Here is a 15,300-nt window from a genome sequence, read left to right as displayed (position 1 = left end):
CATCCATATGCATTTCCTGGACCATATCTGCACTAGCTAGAGGAAAACTAATCAGGAGCTCCTAGAGAATCATTGCCGCTATGGTACTGAACAAATAGAAAACATATAGGAAAACCTTAACTCACAAAGGAAATTACTTAAATTCATAAAGAATCATGTAGATTAATTACTATTTAAAATAGCAAAATCACTTTGCATATTTACTATATGCAATGGGAGAGCAACTGCCTTCTTTTTAAAAAACTTTAAAAAATTATTTCCATTGCTAGGGGGAAAACTGGCTGGGGGTGGGGGTGGTGTGATGAATTGGGAGATTGGGATTGACATATATACACTAATATGTATAAAATGGATAACTAATAAGAACCTGCTGTATAAAAAAATAAAGAAAATTCAAAAGTAAAAAAAAAAATTATTTCCATTGCTAAAAATGAGTTATCCCTTTGTACTATGATTTTTTCATTTAACTGCGGCTTACTTTTAGACCTAATATTCAATTTTTGAAGATTGTTTTAACATTTTCTAAATCTATTTCTACTATAAAAAAGATTTCTGTATATCAGACAGATGCTTATAATCTTATATCATATTTTGTTTTCTTTCTTGCTATGCTGTATAAAAAGTCAACAGATTCTTTGGAGAACATACTTTCCATATTCAAGATTATGCACTTTTTATTAGAATCACTTCAAAGTTTACATGGTGCCATTTTCAGACATCTGTATAAAGGAACCGGCCTCTGTTCTGGCTCATCAAACCACATTTACTAATCTGTGCTTCAGCATTAAACTATCAGCCTGCAATGAAATGGCTGCATTAAACTCATTACTGTATTTATACACTACAAAGATATTGTTAAGTAGTTTTGTCCTTCTTACAAGAAAATCCAAAGACTAAATTTCTCTCAGAGTCAATTACATTTAAAAAAAAAAAATTAATTTATTTATTTATTTTTGGCTGTGTTGGATCTTCACTTCTGTGTGAGGGCTTTCTCTAGTTGTGGCGAGTGGGGGCCCCTCTTCATCGCGGGGCGCGGGCCTCTCACTGTCGCGGCCTCTCTTGTTGCGGCGCACAGGCTCCAGATGCACAGGCTCAGTAGCTGTGGCTCAAGGGCCTAGCTGCTCCACGGCATGTGGGATCCTCCCAGACCAGGGCTCGAACTCATGTCCTCTGCATTAGCAGGCAGATTCTCAACCACTGCGCCACCAGGGAAGCCGTCAATTACATTTTAAGACCTGCTTTCGATTATTTTGATTATCACATATAACAAGGGAAAGTGACATCTAATCCATGCCGTAACAATGATTTTTTTTTAATCGCCATCACCCCTAGATATATCCCATCACAAATGCCCTGGGCAGAGATCAGGCCTATTTACTAAAGATGGCTCATAGAGAAGTGGAGGATAACCACAGGGTGAAGCAGGTGCTTCAACTGGTCAAAACAGGCCTCAGAAGTTGGGGTCTTGAATATTTAATGAGGGAGCAGGTGTACCCAAAGGTTCTAAACGGGGTCTATTTCACCGTACCAAGGAGGGCAGAGTCTTTAACACAGAATATTACCAAGGGATTTAGTTATCCAATTAAGTGTTACTAAATTCTTAAGAGAAAACAGAAAGTATGACCCAGACACTTCTTAGAAAATTCATAAATAAAAAAAGAGAGGCCAAATTTAAAAACAAAAACAAAAGGCCAATTGAGTTAAACAATAAAAACCAAAAGCTGGTTCTTTTTTTTTTTTTAAAAGATTTTTCTTTTTTATGTGGACCATTTCTTTAAAAAATCTTTACTGAATTTGTTACAATATTGCTTCTGTTTTATGTTTTTGGTGTTTTATTTCCCCCCCAGCCATGAGGCATGTGGGATCTTAGCTCCCCCACCAGGGATCGAACCCACACCCTCTGCATTGGAAGGTGAAGGCCTAACCACTGGACCACCAGGGAAGTCCCCAAACTGGTTCTTTTGGAATAAGTAACCTTTAGCAAATATAATCAATAAAGAGAAAAAATTAAATATCAACAAAAGAAGGCTAACCACAAATACAGGGGAAAATTTCTAAAATTATAAATTATCACACACTATACCAATAAATTCGAAAATTATAAAAATATAATTTACTAACATTGGTCTAAATGGAAGAAACATCTGAATAAACCAATTACGATGAAATAACTGAAAGAGTAGTCGCAGTCCTACTCCTCTCAAAAGACCAGTTCCAGAGTTTTATTGTCAAGGTTCACCTTTCACTTATCAGATTATCAAAAATCCACGAGTTTGGCAATGCAGTCTGTTGGGGAAACTGTGGGAAACAAAGGAAAAGAAAAGCAAAAGACCAGGAGAAAATATTTACTATGAAGGTTATAAAAGATTTATTTATACATTAAGATAAATAGACCAATAGAACATAAAAATGGAAATTCACAGTTTAGGAATTATGAATAGTCAGTAAACACATTTCAAAACACCTCCAATTTACAGACTTAAGAAAGCCAAATAAACCCAAGCAAGATAAATACAGATACAGTGAAACAGCAGAAAGCTAAAAACAAAGGGAAAAATATTAAAGCAGCCAGAGACAAGGAACTGAAAGACTGACAGCTGACTTTTCAATAGCAATAATGGAAACCAGAAGACAGAGGAATGAGATCTTCAAAATGCTACAAGAAAATAACTGCCAACCTAAACTGCTATATTCAGCAAAAACATCTTCCTTAAGTGATGGTGAAACAAAGACATTTTCAGGTAAACACAAACTAAGAGAGTTCATCTATTCCAAAGGATAGACTTTAAGCAGAAGGAAAATGGGCCTAGATGGATGGTCTAAAAGATAAAACAATCAATGAATAATAGAGAAAGTAGCAAAAATGTGCGAAATATAAAAAAGGACTGACTGCAAAATGCAATAATAATTCTAAACAGGTCTCCTTCTGTCTGGTAAGAATATTAAAAAAAAATTAAACTACATAATAATAACATGTTAAGTCATGAGGAGCTGAATAAAATTAAACTACTAAGGTTCCTGTATTATCTAAGAGGAAGATAAAGATACTGGTTATTTTTAGATTTTGAGAAGTCAAGGATGCATGATATTCCTAGAATAACTATAAAAAGAAAAAAAAGTATAAAACTTCTGAATTAATATATGGGGAAAATGAAATGATATAAGATATTAAATAACTATTTTAAAACATAACAAAAACGGAGAAAAAAGAAATATAAAACAGCCAGGACAAATAGAAAGCAAAAATAAGAGCAACTGTAGCAAATGTAAATAGGCTATATATCCCAGCTAAAAATGTTTGAAAATTGCATTAAAATTCCAACAGTGCTCTTTAAAATAAGCACATCTAAAACATACACATGAATACAAATCTACAGCTATCTCAAAAATAGTTTAATAAATGAAAAAACAAAAAATAAACACAAAAAGAAATATATGATAAGACTTCCCTGGTAGCTCAGTGGTTAAGAATCTGCCTGCCAATGCAGGGGACACAGGTTCAAGCCTTGGTCCGGGAAGATCCCACATGCTGCAGAGCAACTAAGCCCATGTGCCACAACTACTAAGTCTGCAAGCCAAACTACTGAGCCCACGTGCCACAACTACTGAAGCCTGCGAGCCTAGAGCCTGTGCTCTGCAACAAGAGAAGCCACCGCAATGAGAAGCCCGCACACCACAACGAAGAGTAGTCCCCGCTCACCGCAACTAGAGACAGCCCACACACAGCAACAAAGACCCAACGCAGCTGAAAATAAAATATAAACAAATAAATTAATAAAAAAAGAATTAAAAAAATAAAAAAGAGAAGAAAAACAAATACATGATAGAGATAATCACAAAGCCAAAAAAGGATTCACTGAAAAACCAATATAGCTGATAAACTACAGGCAAGATGAATTAATAGAAAAGGAGGAGGGGAGTTGGGAACAGAAATATGCAGTATCAGAAATGAAAAAAGGAGACATAATTACACATTCTTCAGACATTAAAAATAGGAAGAGGGCACTTTTAACAACTCTGTACCAATAAATATTACAAATTTAGACAAAATGGAGAGAGTCCTAGAAAAAATCTAATTTACCAAAACTGACATAATTTTCTTTAAGAATCTAAGTAATCCTGCAACCATTAAAAAAATTAAATCACTAGTCAAGAATCTGCCACCGCCAAAACTTCAAACCCAAGTGGATTCAGTGGTAATTTCTACCACAACTGGTTATCCATATGTGAATAAAGTTAAAATTACAGCTATACTCCAAACTACCCACAAGTAACAATTCTAAATATACAGACATGAAATAAAAATGTTTAAAATTAAGAATTACTAACACCATAAAGAGAAAAGGAATTTGCAACCTACTTAACTATCAAAAGATTAGTACCTAGAATATGTAAAGAAGTCCCAAATTTCAACAACCCAATAAAAAACAGAAAAATGGACAAAGGATATGAACAGTTAGTACAAAAGAAAAGGGGGGGGGAAGACCTTTAAGCATATATACAGATGCTCAAACTCACTCACAAGAAAATGTAAATTCAAATAAACTGATACCACTTTTCACTGATCACACTATCAAAACCTATAAGTTTATTAGCATATTCCGCGACGGGAGATTTTAGAAAAAATAGTCACTTAGGTATACTGTAGGTAAGAGTGCAAAATCCAAGGAAAAGTAGTTTGGCAATATTCATCAAAATTTCAAAAGCATTTATATTTTGACCCAACAATCACAGTTTTGGAAATTAATTGTATAGAAATCTCACATACAAAATGACAACTCTACAAAGTTACTCCATGCACCACTGTTTGTTTTTTTTTTAACAGCAAAAGATTAGAAAAATATCAAATACTTTATCTACTACAGATTAGGTAAAACTGGTACAGCCACACAATAGAAAACTGCTTTTCCTACACTATAGAATGAGTACGCTTCCTCTATACTGATTTGTGAAGACTTCCAGAATATACTGAAAAGTGGAGGAAAATAATGGAGCATAGCAGAAATTAGAGTAAGAAGGAGGAATATAAAAAAATACACTGGGGGAATGAGCTGGACAGGTACAGGGAAAGACTTTCTTCAATGTACACCTTTACATGTTTTTAAATTGTTTAAATAAATGATCCTAGTAACTTTTTTAGCAACAGGAAGTGTTCATCAACTTGTATATATAACATATTTCATTTTAACTTGTAGATATTAGTAAGAAAAAACAAGCAGCCTGTAGAAAACAGACCCTGAGTTTCTTTTAAGTAATCAGAGAAATGAAGTTTAAAACCACAGTAATATATCATTTCACTTCTACCAGACCAGCAAAAATTTTAAAAAGTTGGACAATGCCATACGTAGAGAGAATGGAGAGCAAAGGGAGGTTTCATTCACAACTGGTGTAGTATAAATCAGAATCACCATCTGGGAAAAGTTAGATAGTATCTAATGAAATTGAACATGCAAATATCCTCCCAATGGATCTAGCACTTCCACTACAAATATGCCCGAGCAACAGTATTGTGTATATGCACTTGGAGATGACGGAGAACATTCATGGCTCCACTAATTGTAATAGCCCAATGTTGGAAATAACCAATATGTTCATAAAGAATAAAATGGATAAACGTATAATATATTCTTAGAGTAAATTATTATACTTCAACAAAAACGAACAAATCACAGGAGTGGTTCCCAAAGTGGCGATGATAATGTAAGTGATTTTTTGGTATTATATATTGAAATGTGTCATCATTTGGGAAATCTACATAATTCAGTGAACTAGTATCTTCCTCATGACCAATGCATGGGTGAAAGATCCCTTTAAAGTGCAAGCTACCAGACAAAGATGTCACAAAGAAAGAAAACTACAGGCCAATATCACTGATGAACATAGATGCAAAAATCCTCAACAAAATACTAGCAAACAAAATCCAACAGCACATTAAAAGGATCATACACCATGATCAAGTGGGGTTTATCCCAGGAATGCAAGGATTCTTCAATATACAAAAATCAATCAATGTGATACACCATATTAACAAATTGAAGGAGAAAAACCATATGATTATCTCAACAGATGCAGAAAAAGCTTCTGACAAAATTCAACACCCATTTATGATAAAAAAACCCTTCAGAAAGTAGGCACAGAGAGAACTTACCTCAACATAATAAAGGCCATATATGACAAACCCACAGACAGCATCGTTCTCAATGGTGAAAAACTGAAACCATTTCCTCTAAGATCAGGAACAAGACAAGGCTGTCCACTCTCACCACTATTATTCAACACAGTTTTGGGAGTTTTAGCCACAGCAATCAGAGAAGAAAAAGAAATAAAAGGAATCCAAATCAGAAAAGTAGAAGTAAAGCTGTCACTGTCTGCTGATGACATGATACTATACAAAGAAAATCCTAAATACTCTACCAGAAAACTACTAGAGCTAATCAATGAATTTGGTAAAGTAGCAGGATACAAAATTTATGCACAGAAATCTCTTGCATTCCTATACACTAATGATAAAAAATGTGAAAGAGCAATTAAGGAAACACTCCCATTTACCACTGCAACAAAAAGAAAAATACCTAGGAATACACCTACCTAAGGAGAAAAAAGATCTGTATGCAGAAAACTATAAGACACTGATGAAAGAAATTAAAGATGATACCAACAGATGGAGAGATATACCATATTCTTGGATTGGAAGAATCAACATTGTGAAAATGACTATACTACCCAAAGCAAACTACAGATTCAATGCAATCCTTATCAAACTACCAATGGCATTCTTCACAGAACTAGAACAAAAAATTTCACAATTTGTATGGAAACACAAAAGACCCTGAATAGCCAAAGCAATCTTGAGAAAGAAAAACGGAGCTGGAGGAATCAGGCTCCCTGACTTCAGACTATACTACAAAGCTACAGTAATCAAGACAGTATGGTACTGGCACTAAAACAGAAATATAGATCAATGGAACAGGATAGAAAGCCCAGAGATAAACCCACGCACCTATGGTCACCTTATTTTTGATAAAGGAGGCAAGAGTATACAGTGGAGAAAAGACAGTCTCTTCAATAAGTGGTGCTGGGAAAACTGGACAGCTACATGTAAAAGAAAGAAATTTGAACACTCCCTAACACCAAACACAAAAATAAACTCAAAATGGATTAAAGACCTAAATGTAAGGTCATACACTATAAAACTCTTAGAGGAAAACATAGGTAGAACACTCTATGAGACAAATCACAGCAAGATCCTTTTTGACCCACCTCCTAGAGTAATGGAAATAAAAGCAAAAATAAACAAATGGGACCTGATGAAACTTAAAAGCTTTTACACAGCAAAGGAAAACATAAACAAGATGAAAACACAACCCTCAGAATGGGAGAAAATATTTGCAAATGAAGCAACTGACAAAGGATTAATCTCCAAAATTTACAAGCAGCTCATGCAGCTCAATATCAAAAAAACAAACAACCCAATCCAAAAGTGGGCAGAAGACCTAAATAGACATTTCTCCAAAGAAGATATACAGATTGCCAACAAACACATGAAAGGATGCTCAACATCACTAATCATTACAGAAATACAAATCAAAACTACAATGAAGTATCACCTCACACCAGTCAGAATGGCCATCATCAAAGAATCTACAAACAATAAATGCTGGAGAGGGTGTGGAGAAAAGGGAACCCTCTTGCACTGTTGGTGGGAATGTAAATTGATACAGTCACTATGGAGAACAGTATGGAGGTTCCTTAAAAAACTAAAAATAGAACTACCATACGACCCAGCAATCCCACTACTGGGCATATACCCTGAGAAAACCATAATTCAAAAAGAGTCATGTACCACAATGTTCACTGCAGCTCTGTTTACAACAGCCAGGACATGGAAGCAACCTAAGTGTCCATGGACAGATGAATGGATAAAGAAGACGTGGCACAGATATACAATGGAATATTACTCAGCCATAAAAAGAAACAAAATTGAGTTATTTGTAGTGAGGTGGATGGACCTAGAGTCTGTCATACAGAGTGAAGTCAGAAAAAGAAAAACAAATACTGTACGCTAACACATATATATATGGAGTCTTAAAAAAAAAAATGTTCTGAAGAACCTAGGGGCAAGACAGGAATAAAGACGCAGACGTAGAGAATGGACTTGAGGACACGGGGAGCGGGAAGGGTAAGCTGGGATGAAGTGAGAGAGTGGCATGGACTTATATATACTACCAAATGTAACACAGATAGGTAGTGGGAAGCAGCCGCATAGCACAGGGAGATCAGCTCGGTGCTTTGTGACCACCTAGAGGGGTGGGATAGGGAGGGTGGGAAGGAGATGCAAGAGGGAGGAGATATGGGGATATACATATAGAGGAGATATGGGGATATACATATACATATATGTATAGCTGGTTCACTTTGTTATAAAGCAGAAACTAACACACCATTGTAAAGCAATTATACTCCAATAAAGATGTAAAAAAAAAAATGCAAGCTAGACCAATAGGTTTTAATGTCACATAGGTTGAGAAGTTCATTGATTTCAAACTCTACATTGCAGCTAACCTTTAAGAAACTATTAGGTTTTGATGAGTATTAAAGAAAAATATAACTATTTAAAAGAATACTAAAATATTCCTCCCTCTTCTAAACATACAGCTCAGTGAGGCCGGATTTTTTCATATACGTCAACCAAAACAGTATATTGCAACTAACTGAATGCAGAAGCAAACATGAGACTCTAGTCATTAAAGATATTTGCAAAAACGTAAAACAATGCCACTCTTGCCACTAACTTATTTTGGGTTTTGGAACATAGTTATTTTTCATTAAAAATGTTGTTTAAGACGTAGTAGGTTTACTATTATTAGTAGTAGTATTTTTTAGAGGTATACACCTCTATAAGCTTAATGGTATATGTAAATATACCAATATCTATGTTTAAAATTGGTTGGTATTAATATCTAATATGATATAATCCACATAAGCAAAGGATCTTTGTGGTCCTCAATACTTCCTAGAACTGTGAAGGAGTCCTGAAGTTTCTGAATTGAGCTATAGGTACATGCTTCAACAGGGATGGATCTCAGAAACATAACGTTTAACAAAAGTAATTCACAGAATACGCAATATGACTCTACTTAAAGTTCAAAAACAGGTGAAAGCAAACAATATGTTGGTTAAGGATACATATATGGTTGATAAAACTGTGAAGAAAACCAAAGGAATAATTAACACAAAATTCAGGACGACCATGGTGATGGGGGCAGAGAATCCTTTGTTTCTGGAGAAAGGCACACACCAAAGGCTTCTAAGGTACTTGTGATGGTCTATTAAGCAGAGTACACAGATACAGTTTTTTTTTTTTAAATCAGTACATACAAATGGCATATTTCACAACGAAAATTTTAACAGAAGAAACAAGGAGACATACCTATCCTCCTAGAAGGAAAAACTCAAAAGAATGTCTCTTCTCAAATTAATCTATAAATTCAATGCAATCACAAACAATATTCCAACAAGATTCTCTATAGAACTTGAAAAGATGATTTTAAATTTCATCTGGAAGACAAATGCAAAAGAAGAGCCCAAAGCTTTTTTCAAAAGAAAGTACCAAACTATATCATAAAGCTACAATAATTAAAACAGTGTGGTAATAGATAAATGGGCCAAAGAAAAGAAGAAAATTCAGAACTCAATTAAAAAAAAAAAATCAGCAAAGTATATGACCTGGCCAAAAATGCTTAATTTTCTTACTACTCAAGGAAGATAAACATTTAAATGGGATGTTATTTCAACTGTTAGAAAATTAGTAAAATATTACCATCCGGTGCTGGCTAGTGGGGAGATAAAACACATCTTTTGAGAAAGTGAATATAAAAGGGTACAATCATTTGAGGGTAATTTAATAGCATTATTATCCATCATTCTCAGAAGCAATCAAGTCTATGATTCATAGAAATACTATGATGAGCACATGAAACACTGCTTATAATGGCAAAGAAATCGCTGCAGCATTTTAGTTATAAGGGAAAACTTGAAAATAACTTAAACGTCCATCAGTAGAGGAATGAAAGACTCATTTGACAAATAGATGCCATATCTATTTAATTATACTAAATAGATATATCACACTGCATTTATTTAACAAACACTACGTCTCAGTTAAGTTTTTAGACACTTTGCAGATTTTAATTCATTTAAGCAACTATGTCTGGATTACAGGAGATGCTCCTGATACAGCTCTTTTTAAAAAAGAACTGGTTACACTTGGACAAATGTCCTGAAAACACAAAATTTCAAACACTGTTGTCTTCCTTAAAATAGTTATGAACACTGTGTCACTTTTAATTTTTCTCCAGTCTGAGTTATTCACTGATGTACTGAGCATACTGTATAGAGCTATCCGGTTCTAGAAGGCAGTTTTTCAATAGAAAAGTATTTTTACACTATTAAGGAATAGCAGCTTTGTTATAAACCTCCCGAGTAGGCTTACTACCAATCTCAGAGCCTATAATATTAAATACACCCAAACCCCTTTCCCCTTCTAATGCTTTTGCAGGGGAACACCGTGGGCCCTTGGATCACCAACGTTACTGCAATAACACCGTATGCTTGCACAGCACTTAACGTCCGGAATATATTTTCAAAAACCTTACTGTTCTAATTTTACCTTACAGGGAGAATAAAGGGTAAAAGAGGTGTATTTAAATATACGGATTTCAAATAGACAAGTGGTGATTAAGAGAAACTTGAGGATTTTCAAAGGATCTTCCCCCCAATTTTGAGGTTAATGTGCCACGTTCTCCCACAAATGCTGCTTGGTGCCACCTTCAGACAAACTGCTGGGTTGCATGGACCAACCTACGATGACGCGCTACTTCAGTTTTCAGCTAAATGACCCTCCCTGGGGAAAGACCTCTTCCTTCTATGCCTACGTTAAAAAAGAAAAGGTCACACACGGCCAATGAAGTCTCTGCAGAAGGAAAGCGGAGGTGCGGACTTCACCAAGAATCCTTAGAAAAGTACTTCACTGCCAGTCCCAATCCAAGGAGCAAAGCTTCAGCTGGCTACTTCTTACAACGTCCACGAGGATGCAGCGGTCCTCTCACAGGCAACTCAAAGGAAGTGCTGAGCCGCCCTACACTTTCTGCCTCCGACAGGGGAAACAGGAATTCTGACGCCTTACACACCTGGAAGACTCTGACTGACTAGAAACAGGTGAAGATCGGTGTGTTAGCAGCTGAGAGCGGCCACAGGTGGAGTCAGAGCCGAAGCAGCAAAGCAAAAGCGATTCTGAAAACCACCCCCCCCCGCCCCTCCCACCCAGAGCAGCGCTAACAAGCAAGAACGCGTGAGTCAACTCAGCATCCATGAGAAGCATGCAAAGTCGACTGGAACTGAATTTTTCATTAAAAAAAAAAAAACAACAACGAACCCCGCACAGCCCGAGCGGCCATGCCGAGCACTCGGCCCCGGAGGACGGGTTCCTCTCGCGTCCCCCCGGGGGGGCGTCCACGAGGGGCAGTCTCACCTGTCCTCTGCGCCGCCACCGCCGCCGCGGACCGAAGATGAGCGTTCAGTTTCCTCCCCATGCTAAGATGCTGTCCGCGCCTCCACACGCGCTTCCTCCCCTCAGGCCCTCGAGGCCGAGCGTGACAGATCCCGTCGGACGCCGCGAACCAGCCGCGCCCGGGCCAACTCCCCGGGCTGGGGAGCCGTCGGGCCGCCCCTTGCAGGGACTCCCCTCCTTCTGGTTCCACAGGGCCCGCGTTCGCACAGGCTCGTCAGCGGCGCGCGGGACCCTCCACGTCGCAAACAGTCCTTCCTCTCCGCCCTTGTGCCAAGAACGCCGCCCGGGCGTCGCGGGACGGCTCCGAGGCGCCGGCGGGAGTGACGCGGGCCCGGCGTCCAGGCTCGGAGCCTGCAGGCCTCGCCGCGCTCGTCAGCCAAACGCCGTCCCTGCCCCAGAGGGTCATAGGAAGGCACGGACCCTGAGACGCCCGGCCACCTGAGGTAACAAGCCGACGTTCTCACTGACTGACGCTGGAACCCGGAAGTAAAACCCCACGCCCACAGGAAGCGAAGATGCGGGGGAGAGAAAGTGAAAACTGAACTGTGGCGTCCCTAGGAGGCAGGAGCCAATCGCTGGGGAGAAGCCGACGCGCAGGCGCGGGCTGCGGCCGTCGTCCACGCGGCGCTCGCCTCTCTCCTCTGCGCAGGCGCGAGTCCGCAGCGCGGCCCGGAATTGGACGAAGGATTCTGGCGGGCGCAGTTGCCCGGCGGGCGGAGCGGGGCGTCTCGCGGGGCTGACGCGTCACCGGAAGCGGAAGGCGCGCAAGGGGCGCGGCCATGACGGCCTTGAATGTGCTGTGGGGCTTCGTTCACTTCACCGTTGGGAGTATTTACCTCCTTGAGTCTCCTGCTATAGCTGCCGCAGCGACGCTTGTCTTGTCTTGCCCAAAAGCGACGTTTACGAAATCACGCCTTTGTAGTAATTTAATAAACGTTGATCCATGTAACATTTGTTTATATGGTGGTTCCCTAGGAAAACACCGCTAGAAGTTTCTATTCCATGCAGAGTTAAGGGAATAGCATTACTATAGCAATGCTGTTACCACAAATAGCATGACTTCTACCAATCAGAGATACTAGGTGATGCACTTAACCGTGAGCCAGACACTGGGCCACACTACGGGAATAGAATAATTTACTCATTCAGTAGCATCTTTTATTTTTTACTGTGGCCAGGTGCTGAATTAGGCACTAAGATTACAGTCATGAATAAGCCAGATAAGGACACTGCACAGAGTGGAGCTTATTCTAGAGATGGATGACAAACAGTAACAAGTAACACCACCACCACCACCAGAACAGAACTTAATAATACTGCAGTGAAAACAAGCCAGAAATGCTGAGGATGGGGTTGGAGGCTGGACGCCGGAGCAGAAGAGGCAGAGCTACAACGTCTCACTGAATAAGGGACATTTGAGGTCAAACCTCAGTGATAAAAACAGACCAAATTAGTTCTTGGAAGATGAGGAGGAAGAACTTTCCAAGCAGAAGACAAAGCAAGTACAAAAGCCCTAGACATGAAATTGTGTTCAAGAACTGAGGAAGGTTGGCTGTAGAAGCAGAGACTGAAGTACAGCCGATGTTTTCAAAGTACATAAAACCAGTGTGTACAACTCCCTGGTTTATCACAAAGCAAATATTCATGAAACCACCACCCTGGTCAAGAAATAAAACATTGCCAAAAACCCGGAAGTTCCTTCTTGTGCCACCTATGGATCAATACCCACTCCCCTTACCTACCATCAAACCTAACAACGAATCTAACTTGCATGGTAATCTCTTCCTTTCCTTTCTTAGTAGGTTTGCTGCCTAAATATGCATCCCTAAACTTTATCATTTAGTTTTGCTTGTGGTTTGAACTTTATATAAACTGAATGGGTTTGTGCCTGGTTTCTTTGGAGTAACATTGTGAGACTCATGTTTTTGTGTATGCAATTCTTTCATTTTCATTGCTATATATATAGGGGTGGGTGTAGCACATTTTCTTTATACATTTTACTGTTGATAGACATTTGCATTGTTTCCAGTTCTTGGCTATTATGAATAATACTGCTTGAACTTTCTTATTCACGTCTCTGTACACTTGGGCATCATTTATGTTGGGTGTATTACATGCTGGACGTGCTGGACATGATGATTTGGATTTTTGCTTCAGCAAATATTTATTCCCTTCCCTCTTCTACTGTTGGTCAGGTTTGCTTTTCTACCCCATTGATATTGTCCTTGGTCATATGAATTCTTTTAGTTGATAGAATATTCGCAGACATGATATATGCAGGAGTCTTGTGTGCTTGCATAGTTTGATTTGGCTCCTGAGTGCAGGTGATGCACACGAGGAGACCACAGTCTCATGTAGCTGTTGCCCCTTCACTCTGGGCCCTCAGAATAAGCACATGTGGAGCAGATGTGAATCCAACCTGCAGGCCAAACCAATCTTAGGTTAGCATAAACTTAGACATCCCAAAGATTGGTGAGTATGAGAACTAATGCTGTTGTCCTAAGTCACTGAGCTTGGGGTGGTCTATTATACAGCATTATTGTGGCAATAAAGAAGGCATATGTTCAGCTTTAATAGATAAAGTCAAACTTCTTGCAAAATGGTTTTACAAAGTTATATTTCCACAAGAAATGTATGAGAATTCTAGTTTCTCTACATCTTGGTCAATATTTTTTAACTTTAGCTACTCTGAAGGGTGTCATATGGTTTGAATTTTCATTGACTCCAACTTTGTTCTTTTTCCAGTATTTGAATAGTTTTGGCAATTCTAAGTCATTTGAATTTCTGTATAAATTTTAGAATCAGCTTATTTTCTACCTCAAAACACACACACACACACACACACAAACAAACAAATCAAAAACAAACAACCCACAGCTGCTAGGATATTGCCTGGGATTGTGTTTAATACATAGATCAATTTGGAGAGAATTAACGTCTTAATATTCTACCTTTGAATTCATGAACATGATATCTCTATTTATTTAGGTCTCTCATATTTTCTCTAAGCAACATCTATATTTTTCAGTGTACAGGTCTTGTGCACATTTTGTTATATTTATCTCTTCATATTTTTATGGTATTTTGAAATTTTAATTTATAATGGCTTGTTGCTAGTATATAGAAATACAAATGATTTTCCCATAGTAACCTTATATCCTGCAACTTGCTAAACTCACTAATTAGATCTAATAGCTATTTGTGTGTGTGTATGTGTGTGTGCATGTATTCCTTAAGATTTTCTAAGACAAACATGTTGACTGCAAATAAAAATACTTTTCTTTGTTTCCAATCTGTATTTTTTTTCCTATTGCATTGTTTAAGTCCTCAAATGCAATATTGAATATAAGAGGTGAGAGCAAGCATCTTATTATTGATCTATGGGGAAAGAATTCAGTATTTCACCAGTAAGTATAATGTTACCTTTGGTGTTTTCTGTCCTTTTTTAGGTTGAGGATTTGCCCTTTTATTCCTAGTTTTTGAGAGCTTTTATCATAAATGAATGTTGAATTTTCTCTGCATCTACTGAGAGGATTATATAGTTGTTTTCTTTTTTAAAAATCTACTAGTATGATGAATTACATTATTTTCAAATGTTAACCCAACCTTGAATTCCTGGGATGAACCAAATTTACTTAGGATGCATTATCCTTTCTCTATATTACTGGACATGAATTGCTATATTTTGTTAAGGATTTTGGCATGTATGTTCATGAGAGATATTGGTCCAC

The 15,300-nt window shown here is 38.0% G+C and overlaps 1 protein-coding gene across 5 annotated transcripts in view; it reads right to left on the bottom strand.

Annotated features, from left to right (window-relative positions):
• TASOR2 (transcription activation suppressor family member 2) overlaps positions 1–12,059 on the bottom strand; it is a 69,850-nt gene extending 57,791 nt beyond the window's left edge. For 3 of the 5 annotated variants that reach the window (XM_068559712.1, XM_068559731.1, XM_068559747.1), the window contains exons 1-2: positions 11,531–12,059; positions 2,122–2,298 (exon numbers count right to left, since the gene is read on the bottom strand). In XM_068559712.1, coding sequence (XP_068415813.1) covers positions 2,122–2,144 — 23 coding nt within the window. In that variant the 5' untranslated portion in view covers positions 2,145–2,298; positions 11,531–12,059. Of the gene's footprint in view, positions 1–2,121; positions 2,299–9,430; positions 9,559–11,530 lie in introns of all 5 variants that reach the window. The other 2 variants (XM_068559721.1, XM_068559739.1) reach the window with 2 other exon arrangements.
• Positions 12,060–15,300: the final 3,241 nt, after the last annotated feature.

Source organism: Eschrichtius robustus, chromosome 1, assembly GCF_028021215.1.
Source record: "Eschrichtius robustus isolate mEscRob2 chromosome 1, mEscRob2.pri, whole genome shotgun sequence".
Taxonomy (NCBI): domain Eukaryota; kingdom Metazoa; phylum Chordata; class Mammalia; order Artiodactyla; family Eschrichtiidae; genus Eschrichtius; species Eschrichtius robustus.
This window is presented reverse-complemented; position numbering and strand designations above follow the sequence as displayed.